This window comes from Camelus dromedarius, chromosome 17 (genome assembly GCF_036321535.1).
Source record: "Camelus dromedarius isolate mCamDro1 chromosome 17, mCamDro1.pat, whole genome shotgun sequence".
In the NCBI taxonomy this organism is placed as follows: domain Eukaryota; kingdom Metazoa; phylum Chordata; class Mammalia; order Artiodactyla; family Camelidae; genus Camelus; species Camelus dromedarius.
The window spans coordinates 37,186,211-37,202,965 of NC_087452.1; the positions used below are offsets into that span (position 1 = coordinate 37,186,211).

The 16,755-nt window shown below is 39.2% G+C and overlaps 1 protein-coding gene across 2 annotated transcripts in view; it reads right to left on the reverse strand.

Annotated features, from left to right (window-relative positions):
- Positions 1-546: 546 nt before the first annotated feature.
- The window catches only part of KIF15 (kinesin family member 15), a 59,826-nt gene continuing 43,617 nt past the window's right edge, over positions 547-16,755 (reverse strand). For both annotated transcript variants that reach the window (XM_010982771.3, XM_064496641.1), the window contains 11 exons: positions 16,302-16,406; positions 15,388-15,510; positions 10,758-10,904; positions 10,143-10,244; positions 9,678-9,842; positions 7,959-8,068; positions 5,649-5,721; positions 5,180-5,217; positions 1,868-2,033; positions 1,477-1,608; positions 547-1,155 (listed from right to left, as the gene is read on the reverse strand). In XM_010982771.3, coding sequence (XP_010981073.3) covers positions 1,093-1,155; positions 1,477-1,608; positions 1,868-2,033; positions 5,180-5,217; positions 5,649-5,721; positions 7,959-8,068; positions 9,678-9,842; positions 10,143-10,244; positions 10,758-10,904; positions 15,388-15,510; positions 16,302-16,406 — 1,224 coding nt within the window. In that variant the 3' untranslated portion in view covers positions 547-1,092. The remainder of the gene's footprint in view (positions 1,156-1,476; positions 1,609-1,867; positions 2,034-5,179; positions 5,218-5,648; positions 5,722-7,958; positions 8,069-9,677; positions 9,843-10,142; positions 10,245-10,757; positions 10,905-15,387; positions 15,511-16,301; positions 16,407-16,755) is intronic.

The window sequence follows — 16,755 nt, forward strand, 5'->3', positions numbered from 1 at the left end:
ATTAGTTGTTAAGAAAATGTGATATACCACTACCCACCCACTAGGATGACTAGAGTAAAAACCTGACAATAACAAGTGCTAGTGAGGATGTGGAGAAACTGGAACACACTCCTCATGACAACATAAAACAATGCAGCCAGGTGGTGCTTTTGGAAAACAGTTAGGCAGTATCTTAAAAAATTAATCACATGCTCCCCAGATGACCTGGCAGTTCAACCCTGGGTGTCTACTCAAGAGATGTGAAACATACTGCCATGCCCAAACTTACACAGAAGCATTTACAAGCAGCATCATTCATCGAAACCCCAGTCTGCCAACAGTTCAAACGTCCATCAAACGGTGAGTAAATAAAATGTGGCACGTCCATGCAAAGGAATATTATGGGCAATGAAAAGGACTGAAGTGCTGATAGACAGAAGTTCCTCGAGGGCAGGGTTTGTTGCCTTGTTCACTGATGACAGGGCCTGGCATATGGCAGTTGCGCCATAAGTATATGTTGAATGAACAAGTGAATGAACATTGTAAATCCTTTTATTAAACTGGTAAACTGTTTATTTTAAAAAGATTGTATTACATTTTGAAAAATGGTGATATTTACAGTCATAAAAAAGGCTCATGAGAACACTTCAAGTAGGAATACAAAAATAATCTATATTAACAAGTTTGCTTTTCATACTGGCTGTGCAGTCATCAATCTCACTGCAAGTCTGGGAACCACTGTGCACTGTCAGAGCTTGTGATGTAAGACTCAGAGGAGATTGTGGCAGCATCTAAGGGGAAAACGATCTGGCCAACATCCACTGTAGACCTCAGCTACAAGCTTTTATTTTAAAAAGGCAAAAGTTTTCCCGGTATCCACAGTCGGTTTAAAGTTTTAAAATGGGGTGGTAACCTCCAACAGCAGATCACCGACAGTCGCAGGTGTGTGTGGATGCGGGAGTGTTCATCAGAAACTTCAGGGTCATCCCCCAGCACCGCACACACAGTTAATAGTCCTGGTCCTTAATCCAGCTCTACTAAGTGGGCAAGGGGAAGTCTTACTCTTATAAGAGAGAAAAGTCTCCAAACAAGGTAAATAGTTGACCGGGATCCTTACGATTCATTCTTTTTCTTTTCTTTTAAAAATACGTTTTCGGCACGCAACTTTTCTGACTCCTGGTAAGTAATTTTTAAGGAAATGAAAAGAAAAAAAAAGTTAAGGCTCTGATTCTTACAGGAAGAGCTATTCTTGGCATTCGTCAAGTTTAAGTTTCAAATTAAGCCTACAATTTTCCATCTGTAAACTACCTGACATTTAAGAATCTCATGTGTATGATAATGGATTGAATTATGCTTGGAATAGCAATGAATGAATTTTTTTTTTTAAATTAAGGAAGTTCCCCGAAGAAAGCAGGTAAGTGATTCAATAATTAAATTACGTTTTAAGTAATCATTGAAAAACCAAAATGGGTTTATTCAGAATAATTTTCAGTTTACCTCAGCAAGCCTGACGTTTTCCTTCTTCAGCCGCACTACATACTGAATCTTCTGATGTAGATTTTGGTGACCTACCAGTTTTCCATTTTCCTCTGCGAGACACTCCACCTGCTTCCTTAACATTTCCACCTCCTGCAGGTAAATCAATCCAGGGAAGGGAAAATGAGCTGTTTTTAATCTTTCTTTTAAAATAACATTATTTCATGCCTTACAACAGCACAGGGAGTGAGGGACAGAGCCCAGGTTCCCAGCTCCCGAGACCACATGTCTCTGTGCACAGGAGAGCAACCCTGAACCACACGATGCCCAGCCACAGGCAGGAGGCTCGTGCTGATGGGCTCTGTTACTTCCCATGTCCTAAGTCCATGAAAAAAGCAAAACACAAGTGCACCTGGCATGTTCTCTCCTTTTCTTCATATAGTTCTTCCAGCTTTGATCTCAGTTGTTCCTTTTCTTGGAACGCTTTAGACTCCAACATCCTGACCCGTTCGACTTCCTCAGTGACCGTAAGGTAGTCTGTCTCTTTCTTCTGAAGGGCACTCTGGAGCTGTTCTAGGCTGTAACAGTAACTGTCGTGTTATGGTATTCCAAAGGAACATAAGTACAAAACAGCAGTCAAATCATACATCTGTTACCCAAGCCCAGAATTCTGATTTGAAAGTCTCACTAGCATTCAGCATCACCCGCCCCTGCTGACCGCATAGGAAAACAGCAAGAGCTGCAGATACATTTCTTTATGATTGTTTTACCCCAAACCTTCATTTTGGGAAGCTCAGCAAGTGAAAATTTGAATAGAAATTTTAGATTCAGCCCTTGGAGCAAATTGTTATTTAAGTATTATAGTCTGCCTGGTTTATTCAGTGCCCCATATCTTGGAGTAATCATTTCTGGTTTCAAAAACTGGTTCTCAGACAGTGGGATACTAGTCATTTCTTTAAGGATGTGCTTGCTATTTAAAATTTATACATTTTAGGTAACTATCAATTGAGAAGAAACATAAAAAAATGGTTACCATAGAATTATACAGAATTTCACTGATTTTATAAAAGTGTCCGAATCCTATAAGCTTCCCAAAAGAAACAAATGCTTTTTATTTATTTTACAATACATATAGAATAGAATGCTGATGATTTAGATGATGTAATACACAGAGTTTAATATACCATTTAAGGCCAGTAATTTCTAAGGCAGTGCTTTCAGACTACATTCCATGGAACCTCAGAAGGACAGTGTGGGGATGAGGGCCCTGATGTTCTCCCAATTCACCTGGAGCTGTTCTGTATTTGTCTTATGTATTTTGCTTTAGTTTGATGAAAAGACTTTGTGGCATGGCAGAGCCTGCAGTTGCATACTAACAGCCAATCCTCTGCTTTTTATAGAAATTCATTTTATTTGGGGGAGAAGGAAGGGAGAGAAGCACACCCAGTTCCCAAAGATTAGTAAATTATAACTGGTCTAGGCTGAGCATGGTTACCTCTACCCGGCTGCCAGACATTGGTTTTCTCAGCTTGCCCTACAGCTGTGTGAATTCTGGCCAAGACACTGCAACTTGGGGGTTTCTGGGAGTTTTTTCCCCTGACAAAAGAAAGCCCTTTTGAACTGACTATACTGCAAGCTGTGATCCCCGTTTATGTTGTTTGGAGCTGCAGCAGCCATCTTGTAGCCAAGAGGCCACAAGCAAGAGTACCAAAAGCAGAATGGGAAGGGTCTGGGTCAACGATGGCATCACGAGTCAGTGCACCTCCAGACCTCTTGTTATATGAAATTAAACATCTGCCTACACCACTATTAGCTTGGTATTCAGTTCTTTGTAAAGCATCTTCCCATATACATACTGGATAACACAACATTTAAAATTGCTGCTGTAGGCTGGGAGTGATAAAACTGTGTGCCATTTTTGGGAGGTGCTTCCCTTGCCCACAGTGTAGGCTCCTGTATATTTCAGGGACAGTGTGTCACTGGGGACTCTTGGTTACTAGATTTTGAAATAAATTACATGCCAGCTTAGATAGCTTTTATCCTTTTTGCTAGAAGGTCTGAAATGGATGTTATTTCTAAAATAGCTTTAATTCTAAAACTATACAGCTGGATTCTCATAGATCCTGTAATAAGTGATCCAGATTTCTGTCCTAGTCCTCTAACTGGCTGGGGCGCCCGTCCCCAACTGCTCGTGTGTACATGAGAATGCTGAATGAAGCTCTGTTCCACATCTATATTCTTTGATTCTATCAAGCAAATGACTCATAACTGAGTGACAGATCTTTCATAAGTAAGGTAGTCTTTGTTAACTGATCACGAAAGAGAATTTCTGATGGCAGATTACTATGTAGTTTTTGGCATATTAACTTGGATGGAGTTCAAATAACTGAATGATAGTATTGTAACAAAACTCCTTCCATTGTCATTTACTATGTAAGATTTCTCAACACTTATATCTATAAAAACAAAAAACAGGAATAGAATTGATACTGAATACTATGTCAATCCCAAATTAAATGTAATAGAATGAGCTAATTGAAAAAAAAAAGCATTAAGATAAAATGAGATGCATTTCCACTAAAATTTTACTAATAATTATTTATAAAAATCTACAATAAATTCAGGGTACTTTGATTAATAATTATAATGAAAACTCCATCTAGAAAAAAATAGAGCCATATGAATATAATAAACTTTTACAAATTACTTGTAATTTATATACATATTTTCATTGTTAAGTTATATGATAGGGCAATCAATGAAAAATTTTCCAAACAACATGTTAAACTAGGATATAATTCTGCATGAGTATAGAATAGAAACTTAATTTCAAAGGAAAAAGGAACAATGTAAAAGTTTAGACTCAGGAATTTGTTCATGTATTTTTTTAAATGGCTGGAAAGTATCAAATCAGTTGGATACTTTTAAAAGGATACCACAAGACATTTCTAAATGTCACTATTTTCTATATGTGGAAACTTCTATCCTTTGCAACAATTTAAACTTACAATGAAAAATTTTAGACATAAAATCAACTCCAAAAATGTGCAAGAAGGTACATGGTTTTTCAAAATTCTTTTAGGAGGTAAGATAAGCCAAAGTGTTTCAGGACCTCTGTTCCAGATAAGATCTGTTCTGCTCAGAGTACATCTTTCTCATGTTTTATCACTTCGTTACTATCAATCAGTTTACTTATTTTGAACTTGATAGAAAATACAGGGTATCTTGTTCGAAGAATGAGGCAGTTTATAAGATTACATAAATTAATATGAAAACTGTAAGAATAAATTAAAATCATATCTACTGAAAATATATAAAGTGACCCAAGGTCAAGACTAGAAGAAATAGTCTGAGAGAGCCTCAAGGTTTTAAATCAGAGGAAACCAGATGTGAGAAGGGAAGCCTGGTCAGTTGGTCAGTTATCTTGTTCTCATTTCCACGAGGAGAAAACCCATCAATTCCCCCAAGGAAACTAAGCTTTTCCTGGTGCTTATTTAAGTGTTGGGTTTTTTTTGTTTTGTTTTGTTTTTCTGTTTTGGGGAATGCCTTCCCGTGAGGAACCCCTGTAGCAAGTGGTTTTTAAGAAAAGAATTTTGTAAACTTCTATTATGTTCACATACTACTGCAGAAGGAAAGAAGTTACTTACCTGTGGCTACAATAAGCATTTCTTCCTTTAGAGGAGAATGAAGGAAAGAACGACAAAATTATAAAGAATGCACTTACTTTGCTTTCATTTTCAGCATTTCTTCAACTAATTTATTCTATATGATTAAAAAAAAGAAAAGAAAAGAAAAATGGATTTAGTTTCTTAACATTGCTAAACAAAAGACTGAAAGTAACCAGTCCACTCTCCCTCATGGTAATAAAATGAAATAAAGCAAAATCCTTTCCCACAAGCCTAGCTACCTACACTTCATGCAGTGGGCCCTTTAAGGCCTCAAATAGGCACTCGATACTTGCTTCTAAATGGAGACTGTGTGAGCAGTAGGCTTACCATCTAGGCACGAAGACCAACTCACTCTTAATTATCAGCTATAGCGAAATATTGATGGTAAATATCAAACATAACAGTGGGAATACAGAAGAGACAAAATTTCAGTAATGGTTTCTAAAATATAAAACCATAAATGCTAACTATAAAAGCATTTCTCAGACAAGAAAAAAACAACTATTACATTAAAAAAAATCATACTTTAGCAAGTCTTTCTTTGATCACTTCTTCCTGTTCATTCTTCAGCTGTTGACTGTCTGGATGATTCCGTTCACTGCACAGATCAGGAAGGGAGGATGGGAAAACAGTGCCAAGTTTATTCAAGTATCAATTTCATACTTAATACATGCAGCAATCCAAGTTGTACAAAGAAAAGCTACTTCTACAGTAGTTAGGTCAAGTTAGCGCAGTTGAGAAGCATGATCAGCACATGGGGTGAAGTAAGGCACCTGCCCAGAATTCAGGATTCCTCCCATACAAAAGTGAGATGAGCAAAACTGGGAAATCTAAGGAGGGCTTGGTTGAAAGTAAAGTATTAACTTAGTCAAGGGCAGTACCGTCTGAAGATCATATGTGGGCAAAGGGGGCTGAGAGAAAGGGCAGTCCGAAGACCTTCTGACAACAACAGGAACAGCAGAACACCGCTAATCTAGGAAGGTGAATTCAGTAAAGGCTTCCATCTCAAATAGAGACCCCCTTTGACTCACTTCAACTTGCTGCATAATCTTACAGGCCACCCTCAGCTCCAGTCTCTCACTCAGAGAGCTGACAATGGGCAGGATCATAATTCTATGTTGTCTACATAACAGCTCCCATTTGAGTGACTCCCCTCTCCCAAGAACTATAACCAGCACCTTATACATCTTATCTTTGGTCTTTAAAACACCTTGTGAGAGCTATAATTTCTCTCACTTTATTGCTAAGGAAAGTGAGGCACCAAGAGGTTTAAAAGTGTGTCACAGGACTTTCAAGTGTCAGAGACAGGACAGCCTAGGTGTGGCTGCCCCTGACGTGATGCTGTGCCAGTAGCAGATACAACTAGAAAATAACCTGACATGACCTTCTCAGACCTCAGATAATCCTACAAAGCTATAGTAATCAAAAACAGCACGGTATTGGCCCAAAAACAGACATATAGATCAATGGAACAGAATAGAGAGCCCAGAAAAAAATCCACACATCTATGGTCAATTAATCTTTGACAAAGGAGGCAAGAAAATACAACGGAGAAAAGACAGTATCTTCAGCAAATGGTGTTGGGGAAACTGGACAACAGCATGCAAATCAATGAAGTTAGAACACTCCCTCACTCCATACACAAAAATAAACTCAAAATGGCTTAAAAACTTAAACGTAAGACAGGACACCATAAGTCTTCTAGAAGAGAACACAGGCAAAACATTCTCTGATATAAATCATAACAATGTTCTCCTAGGGCAATAGAAATAAAAGCAAAAATAAACAAATGGGACCTACTCAAACTTATAAGCTTTTGCACACCAAAGAAAACCATAAACAAAATGATAAGACAATCTACGGAATGGGAAAAAATATTTGCAAATGAGACTGACATGGACTTAATTTCCAAAATATACAAACAGCTTATACAACTCAATAGCAAAACAAAAAGCAAAAAACAAAAACCCAGCCCAATCAAAAAGTGGGCAGAAGACCTAAACAGACATTTCTCCAAAGAAGACATCCAGATGGCTAACAGGCACATGAAAAGATGTTCAACATCACTAATTATTAGAGAAATGCAAATCAAAACTACATTGAGAGGGTGTGGAGAAAAGGGAACCTTCCTACACTGTTGGTGGGAATATAAATTGGTGCAGCCACTATGGAAAACAGTATGAAGGTTCCTTAAAAAACTGAAAATAGAGTTACCACATGATCCAACAATCCCACTCCTGGGCATATATCTGGAGGGAACTAGAATTCAAAAAGATACATGCACTCCAATGTTCACAGCAGAACTATTTACAATAGCCAAGACATGGAAACAACCTAAATGTCCATCGACAGATGACTGGATAAAGAAGTTGCTGTGTGTATGTACAAACACACCCCCAGACTCAAGGGAACATCCCCCTGTCAGGCCCCACCCAGGAGCTTTCCCTTGACCAGGAGTCATGAAGCAAAACCAAGAAAATTTTCCCTTTTTCTGCAGGCAGGATCTTGAACCTTGTTCTTGCTGACATACTTGCTCCCCCAACCCTGCCTTTTAAAAAAATAGACAGTTTGGCTCAAGTATTTCATATGTTTGCAATTCATTTCTATAGCTCTACAACAATACAAAGGCTGACAGAGGAGGCAAGATGGTGGCCGCCTTATTCTCCATCTCTAGAAAAATAACCCCTCATCAGACCTGATGGAGAAGCAACCGACGGAGCACCCCCTGGCTCAGCAGGAACTACCCACGCTATGACACCAATTTCAGCCTCAGTCACTTGGCTGAGCCAGGCAGGCCAACGTTCAGCCGACACAGTTCCGGCGGCTCTTTCTCACCTGCTGTCGTTTTGTCTTTTAATATCATCCAGATGACCTTGCAGGAGCCAGTTTTTCTCTCTTAACTCCTCAGCCTCCAGACGCAGGTTTTCCATCTCACACAGTTGCTCCTGATAACATCAAATCGGGTCTTTTCAGAAAACACATTGCAGTAGGTGTTATTTTGTTCCCCAGACCATGAGACAGGGATTCCTCTTTTAAGCTCCCTCCATGCACAGAACACTGCACTGGGCATCACGGGATACAAAGTAGACACTGAGAAGCTCGTGGGGCTCGGAATGTGATTCATTTTCATACCCCCACTGTCTTAACCAGAGTCTCTTACCGATATCACGTAATTCGTTAAATTCCTTTATGAGGAAAGATAACCAAAAGTGTCTAGTTTGGTTAAGTGTTCTATTTTATTCTGTTTAATAGATTCTAATTTTTTTAAAAAATTGATGTGCCACAGCCCATCTCTTAAAATACCTAATTGGATTTTAACTTGAAAATCATAAATGTAACCATCCACAAGAAATAAATACTCATCTGCAAGGAGTGTACTTTTTCATTTACTTCTACTTGTCTTTTGTTTGATTTCCTTTAACCTGACCCAATTTCTTCTCAGTACCAAGGTCATGCCAACCTGGGTAACAGCTACATTCCTGAGACAGCAGCATACTGAGAGCTGCCCTACATAAAAAGGCCAGAAACAGTCCTCTCTGTGAGAAACAAAGTGTAAGAGTGATACTGTCCTCCTACAGTTTATGTCATGTGGGTACTGTAAGCCAATCTTGTTCCTAAACCAAAACTCACTGCAGAGCAATGAGCTCATAGGCTGACTTCTCGGGAGCATCAAATCCTCCCTGCCTGCTCCCCCAACCCCCGCCTACACTACGCCTACCCAGGCACTCCTCCGCACACCTCCCACCCCTAACGCCACCCCAAACACACTCTTCCCCACACACAAACACCAGACCTCCAAGTACCAGGGTGAGAAACACTAGAAGTTTAAAGAAATGGCAAACAGGAGAAAAATACTTTTAACTACACAGACAGAAGAAAATCTCTCTAATATATAAAGAATGTCCACAAATCATGAAGTCCAACAACAGAAAAAGGGTGAAGGATATACAGTTCACAGCAAAAAAACCCCCCAAAGATGCTCAGTCTGCCTCCTAATAAGAAAAATGCTAGTTTATAACTATGAGATAATGTGCTTTGGCTATTCAACTGGCAAAGATCTAAAAGCTGGACAGCACAGAGCAGCTGTGCAGCCTGTATGATATGATACCATCGTATGAAAAACAAACGGGGCAGGCGGCAGGGTGTGGCTCAGTGGTAGAGTGCCTGCCTAGCATGCATGAGGTCCTGGGTTCAATCCCCAGCACCTCCATTAAAAATGTAAATAAATAAACCTACCTCCCCCTCAAAAAAAAAAAAAAAACCAACTTAAGAACAAAACTAAAAAAAAGAAAAAGAAAAACGGGGCAGGGAGACAATCCTTACAGACCTGGTTATATATGCACTGAATAGCTCTCAAAAGATACATAAGAAACTGGCTACACAGGAAGCCTCCAGGAACAGCAAACTAGGCAGCCTGGAGTCAGGGGTGAGAGGAAGACTTTCCTCCATCTACCCTTGAGTTCTGTGCCTTTTGAATTTTGGATCCTTAGTCACCATGAAAGATACTGCTTATTTTGAAACATTAAATTTATTGGAAAAAAATTACCCAGTTACCTTCATTCTGAGGATTTCAGCATTTTTGACTTCTCTGTCTTCGTTTAGCTTTGTTACAAGGTGTTGCAGAGAAATCTTGGAGGCTCTTCCATCTTCTATTTCTTGTTCTTGTGTTTCCAAGAGTTTTGCCAAATGTGTTTGAAAATGTGGTGGTGTTTTAGGGCTCTAGAATAAAATCAGATTCCACCCAGAGAGCTGATGAACTGATGTTGCAAAGACTTCATTTTAAAGGTGTGTGCCAAGCGTGCAGGAAATACACAGGCTATTTAGCTTATTATTCTAATTCTTGTCCAAAGAAAACAAATAAAACACTGGTACCTTTTACCAAGAAAAAAGTGGAAGGGGTGTTTAAAGAAAATCATTTTCTATAAAAAGACGAAGCTACAGTCTCTGTAATTTTCAAACTTTTACCACTCTCAAAATTGTTTATTTCTCCTGAAATGCACTCTTTATTATGAGAAGTACCTGGGGATACTTGGCAGCAGAATCCATCACATGTTCTAGTTGCCTCATTTTAAAGTTATATTCATTCTTTTTCTGTTCTACTTCCTCTTTCTTTTGGTTTAGCTGGGAAAATTGAACAGATGTAAGGTTACATGTTAGAAAATTATATGGGGCACATGGTCCAATCAGAACAGACAATCTTCCCAGGGTATGCAGAAATGGACTTTTTATATTATTTTTTCATGATTAATAATTTGACATTTCTCTCACAAATTTATTTACACTTAATAGAAACTTTTTTAAAGCTTTACCAGTAATCAAAAAGTCATTTGAGGAAAGTTACAAAATTTAAAACAACAGCAGCTAAAAAGAGGATAAAAGTCACCCACAACCTACCACAGTGACTAGAACTTAATGGCACGTGTCAAGTGTGGGCAGGAAGACTGCTGAGCAAGTCCACAGAAGCAACCAAGTTGTTCACACTGTATCACGGCTGCCCCACCACCTAAACTCCTCGCTAGCCCACCTTTCTGAATATAATTAGCTGAGGCCCGGGCTTCACAACCTCAACAACCACGCAATCCTCCTGCTCCCTGCACGCCATCCCCACCCTGAGTGACACCCCCTGTGCCTCACCTGGTGCTGAAGTTCCTGGATGAGGGCATCCTTCCTGGTCAACTCCTCCTGGGCCGACTGCAGAAGCCCTGAGTGCTTTTTCGAGGCCTCAGTGAGCATGTTCAGCTGCTCGGTGGCATGAGCCAGGTCCTCACAGAGCATGTCCCTCTATTAGGGGACGATTCCCACAGAAAAAGACTCTCTTAATTGTGGTACTCTGGTATATTTGCAAGTCATTACTATATATGATTTTTCAAAGGTTAAGAAAGTTTTAACTGAGAACATTTTTTTCCTGCTTGTATGCTAATCCATTCCAAGACAGACTAGGCAGTTTACATTTAAGTTACCTGGTCTAGAGATAAATATTACACTAAATTCATTTAAGTGTCATAATTGAGGGTTAACTGCCCTCTACTCCTCTCTCCCCTCACCACCAAGTAATCTCTCAAAGCTGATCCCTCTTTCCTCCAGACGACTCCAGGCATAGGTCTCTAGTTTAAGTGTTGTCTCACCAATAGACTCTAGTCCTTTATACCCTGGAAGGTGAACAGTTGTAAAGATGAGTACCCATCAGCTAACTGGGGAGGGCTGGGCAGTTCACCTGACTGTCCTACAGTGTCACAGGCCATCAAAGTTTCAGGAGAACAGCTTGATGGAAGGTGCAGAGAGAATTAGTAGTCCTGTAGGTTGCATACATGATTCCTGTGTACACAGTGTATGTAATCTCTACCAAATTAGAGCAGAAGCTGCTCCCCTAACTTTCCCAATGTGTGTGTATACATGCACATATATAATCTATATTATATATACATTAAATGTACAGTATTATATCTACATCATAGATGCAATAGCAATATATGTGTGTATATTGTTACTGCCACACACACTTGATATATCACAAACATTTTCTCACATATTTACTTTTATTATATCATTTTCATTGATTGGGCTCTATTTCATCCTATAAATGTACCACAATTTAACTCATCAGTAAATACTTCAGTTGACTTAATTTTTACCACTATATTCATTTTATTCTCACATCTAGGTTACCTCAGACTAAATTTCTGAAAGTGCAAACCTGAAGCATATGCAAAAAATGTAAGGCTATGTGTTACCAGAACACCTCCCCATAGCCTGAACTTACACTTCACCTTTCTCTGCACATCTTTGAGTCTTAATATTCATCAGTTGTAAGAGCAAAAACAACTCTTATTTTAACTTACATTTCTTGACTTCAGAGCAGTTTCGGGGTCCCTGTACTCCTCCTTCGGTGAACCCCTCATGCACTCTCTCATGTCCGTTTGCCCCCGGGGGTGTCTGTCCGTTCTTGAGCCGTCTGACCCATAAGCTATGTGCTGATGATGCGTCTGTCATTGGTTGTAAATGTTCTCCCCTAGTCTACTGTGAATCTTATTTTTGTCTCTTAATATTGTATAATTTTCCTTATGGTCTCTATCCTTAATATCAAGGTTTTTTATGAAGAGCCATTCACTCTCAAGATTAAATACGTCTGCGCATTCTCTGACACTTCCATGATTTCAGCATTTACACAGAACTCTAATCCATCTAGAACTTGTTCTGGTTTGGAGAGACTCTAACCATCTTTTCAGATTTGTCAATTTTCCCAACACCTTTGCTGAATCAGTCCATCCTTCCCTCACTGCTGTGAAACACCCCCTTGACCGCTACCCTCAGTTCCTTTGCATTCACTGTGGTCTACTCATCGATGTTCAAAATTGCTACAACGATCACTTCCTGTCACCTGTCCCATGGGTATGGTTACCGTCTAGTTCACAAGTCCTTCCTCATAATTTTTCTAAGTTTTTATAGGAAATCTTTTGAATTTATTCTGAAGAAATTTAAAATTTCATCTCATCAAATTTAAAAACTTGGAATCTGGATTAGAATTACATACATTTCTAGGAGGAGGGTATAGCTCAGTGGTAGAGCACATGCTTAGCATGCACAAGGGTCCTGGGTTCGATCCCCAGTACTTCCATTAAAAAGAAATAAATAAATAAACCTAATTACTCCCCACCCAAAATGAAAAGAAATAATAAAAAAAGTTACATACATTTCTAAACTAATGTCTCAGCAATATTGTGCCTTCCTATTCAAGTGTCTCTTTAGATCTCTCCAAGCTTCTTTTCACATCCCTTAGAAAGTTTTATATCCTTAACAGTTGTTAAATGTTCTCCAGACAATGATTTTTAAATGATTATTACCAATAGATAGTAAAGCTATTCTTGTTTTTTTTCTTTCCATATTCCTTAGAAAAGTTTTATGTCCTTAATAGTTGTTACATATTCTCCCCTAAGGTTTTGACACTCTTTGTTGCTATTATGGATGGGATTTTTTAATCCATTATATTTTTAAATGGTTATTGATGATATACAGTAAATATAATTTTTAATACTTGTTATAACTGACTACCAAACTCATTATTCTAATGTATATTCTGACAACACTTTGGAGTTCCCATGTAGACACTCATTATTACCTGCAAATAACAGTCATTTTCTCTCAGTTTTTATAATATTTGTATCTCATTTAACTGTTCCTATTTTATTACATGGGCTGGGAACTCACACTGTTAAAAAACAATGGTGTATGAACAATTTGAATTACAATTCACATACTATAGCCATAAATCTAGATTTTAGCTAACAAAGACAGGCGCTATCTAGAAAGGGAATATGAATTGGTTGTTTGCAGGGTCAATTCCACTTAAATCTAAAATACTTCAATATGCATAGTCACTTTTTTTTTTTTAAAGGAAGGAAGGAGAAACACAGAAAGGGACAAAGGAATGAGGAAGAGCTTCAGGTAAACTGCTATGAGCTCTCATAACTCAGCTAATTCTACTCTGACAGATTTCTTTTTTTTTCTCTGGCAACAGGCAGTGTGGAACTGAATTTTTAGTCCACATTTTATACTTTGTATAAGACTTAGGATGTGGCTTTTGTGTACTAACTTTTCAAGTAACCTCCTTAAAGTATTCCCAGCTAACACATATTGAGCCAGGCAGTGTTCTAAAGCACTTCCCATGTATAGCCTCATTTCATCTTCACCACATCTTAGGGGACAGGCAGTATTGCTGTCTCTACTCTAGAGACATGACAGATGAGGCACAGAGACAAACGTAACTTTCACCAGGTCACACAGCCAGAACTCAGACTCTTAAGCAGTCCAAGTCCACAGCCTGTGCTCTCAGCAACGTGTTATTATTCTACTCTTATTTCACTTCAACTCTGACTTTATGTTTTAATGTTCATATACTGTATGTATGTCAACAACTCCAAGTTCTTTCTGGGATACAGGCAGATATAAATACAAATTACTAGGTATATCCACCTTGGATACCTATCCCCTCAGGTTCTTAGAAGTTCAAAACTCATATGTGTAAGTTCATTTCATCACCTGTCCCCAGGCCTCTATTTCCTCCGTCTTAGAGGCACACAGAACCACCTTCAGTCACCCGGGCTAGAGACCTGGGAGCCCACTGCTTCCTCTAGTCACAGTACGGATCCAACTGGACACCAGCAACTGTCGACGGTGGTTCTGAAACGCTTCTCAGCTCTGTCTCACCCGGGATGCCCACTAGCACTTCTTGGTTCAGACCTTACCGCCTCCTGCCTGGAATTAAAGTCTACGCAGTCCTAGTTTCTTAAAAGACACAGCTGATGCACCTCCACACGCTTCACCACATGGACTCTGTCTCCAGCTCAGCTCTTGCACCTCAGCTGGTCACACCCATCTGTGCCCCTTGATGGGGACGCTCCGCAGACGTTCACAGCTGCCACGCTTCCCTCCTGAGCAAAGTCCATACAAATCCTCTCTCCTTTGGGAAGCTCTCTGGAATCCTGCAGGCACAACTGCTCCCCTCCCTACCTTTTCTGTGCTCCCAAGTCATTTACTACATCATAATACATCTATCTCTTAAGCTAGACTGCATGCTCTGAGGTAAGTGACAGTGTTTCAATCATTCTTCCATTCCCAAATGTCAAAGAGATACAGGATTTATGGCAAGTGGGCCCATAAATACTTGTTGAATTTGTTTCATGGGTAGCATAATTTAGCAAAAGAACGATTTCTAAAACAACTGCAGAGCAGTATACACAGTGTGTTAGCATCTGTGCGAAAAAAGGAAAACTAAAGATATATACGATTTGCCAAAAATATCTCTGGAAGGATACACAAGAGGGAATGAATACTGCTTTATATATTTTGAATTTTGAACCATGTGACATTACTGCTTAATTTTTTAAAAGATAAATTTATATCAACAACAAAGTAATTAAAACCTCCTTCAGCTAGAACTCAAGAGGCAATTCTGTTAACCAGCCCTGTCTTTGTTCCCCGATGCCATCACTACACCCAGGTACATGCAGTTTCCACTCTGCTTCCCTGTCAGAAAACAGTCAGTTATAGGAACTTACCCCGGTGTGAGCATAAATGAATGAAAATAAATCAACTAAACAAAACGTAACAATCTTAGAGTTATCTATTAATTGCCCAACTATCTTAGGGAAAATGGCTCAAGTTGTGACTTATTCCTTTAAGAAAGCCTCTATCTATTCATTAATAGCACACATAAACATACTGACGAATAATAAAGCAAAAAGAGTCATGATGTGTTGGCATCTACCTCTATGTCCTCAGAGAGTATTCTCAGTCTAAGGGTTTCTTTCAGATCCAGAATGTCCACTTCCTGTCTCTTAATCAACGCTTTGCTCTCTTCTCTGTCAGCCAAAGCAGAGCTGTATCTGCACTGCAGAAAACAAAGTTAGGATACAAGAGCTGTCTGCTTTATTATCAGGTTGTCTTTAAATAACTGAAGAATGAGTCTGAGTCCCAACGTGATGACCAGATTAACAGAAATCAATTCAATAACTACTTGATCAGTGAAGGAATGGAAGGGTCAACACATGAATGGCAAAAAGAATACAAAAGTCCCACAGATGTCAGAGAAAAAACATCTGGTTTTGTCATCTTCGTCAGGAGACTGCTTTCAGAAATCAGTGTGGAGTGCAGCAAGCTCCCTTCAGAGCAGAGGAGTGAGGGACGTTAACAAAAGCCTTTACCTAGACACAAGGGAAGGAGGTAAAGTAACTTAGAAAGTTACTTTAGGAAATGATAAAGTCCAATAATGGAAAAACAAACTCACTTTCTATATCACTCATGTCTGTGAACTTAAATAAAATGTGCTATTTTTTTTTTTCCTGAAGCAATCAAGGAACACCCTTAACCATCAGGGGCAACAACCAGTCTGTTTCTGATCTGGTTTGGATCAGCAGTTCCCCAATGTGCACAGAGAGCACCAGTCCCAGGTCAGTGAGATCTCAGAAACACTACACCGACTTTGCCGAGATGCGCACAGCGCATCTGCATGGTAAAGTTCTGCGGGTTCTGTGATAAAGATGCCGGCTGGGCTCTAACTGGGATGCATTTCCAAACCCAGACGACCAGAGAGCCTCTCTTCTGGGGAGCACTTGTTAACCCCTTGAGTCTGTGAAGTGCATCTATGCTCAAATTTAGTATCTTGATGGAGACAGAACTTACGTTGATGTCCTTCAGTTCTTGCTTCAGGGTGTCTATGGTTCCTGTTTTCTCACACACTGAGGTTCTTAGCTCCTGGATCTGGCTCATGAGGTTGGCTACAGCTTCCTGGCAAGGACAGACACAGTATCTTCATACCCAATGACAGCAAGGAAGAGATCGTTTTTTAATGATAAACCATTTATCTTTCCAAGTGACAACAGGAGAGAATTTTATTTTAGCAAAATATCATATGTCATATTATGTTATTAATATTATCAATTTATATTTTAATGGCTTTCTATTAGTTTAATCATTTGCTTTGGTTTTATAATGAAGAGCTGGTTTTATAATAAAAGCTGGACATTTAAGGAACATACACCTAATTTTATACTCGGACTTACGTTGTTTCTTATTCCAGTTACAGCCAACACCAGGGATATGAGAATTTGTACCACGGACTCTGAGTAAATGAAAA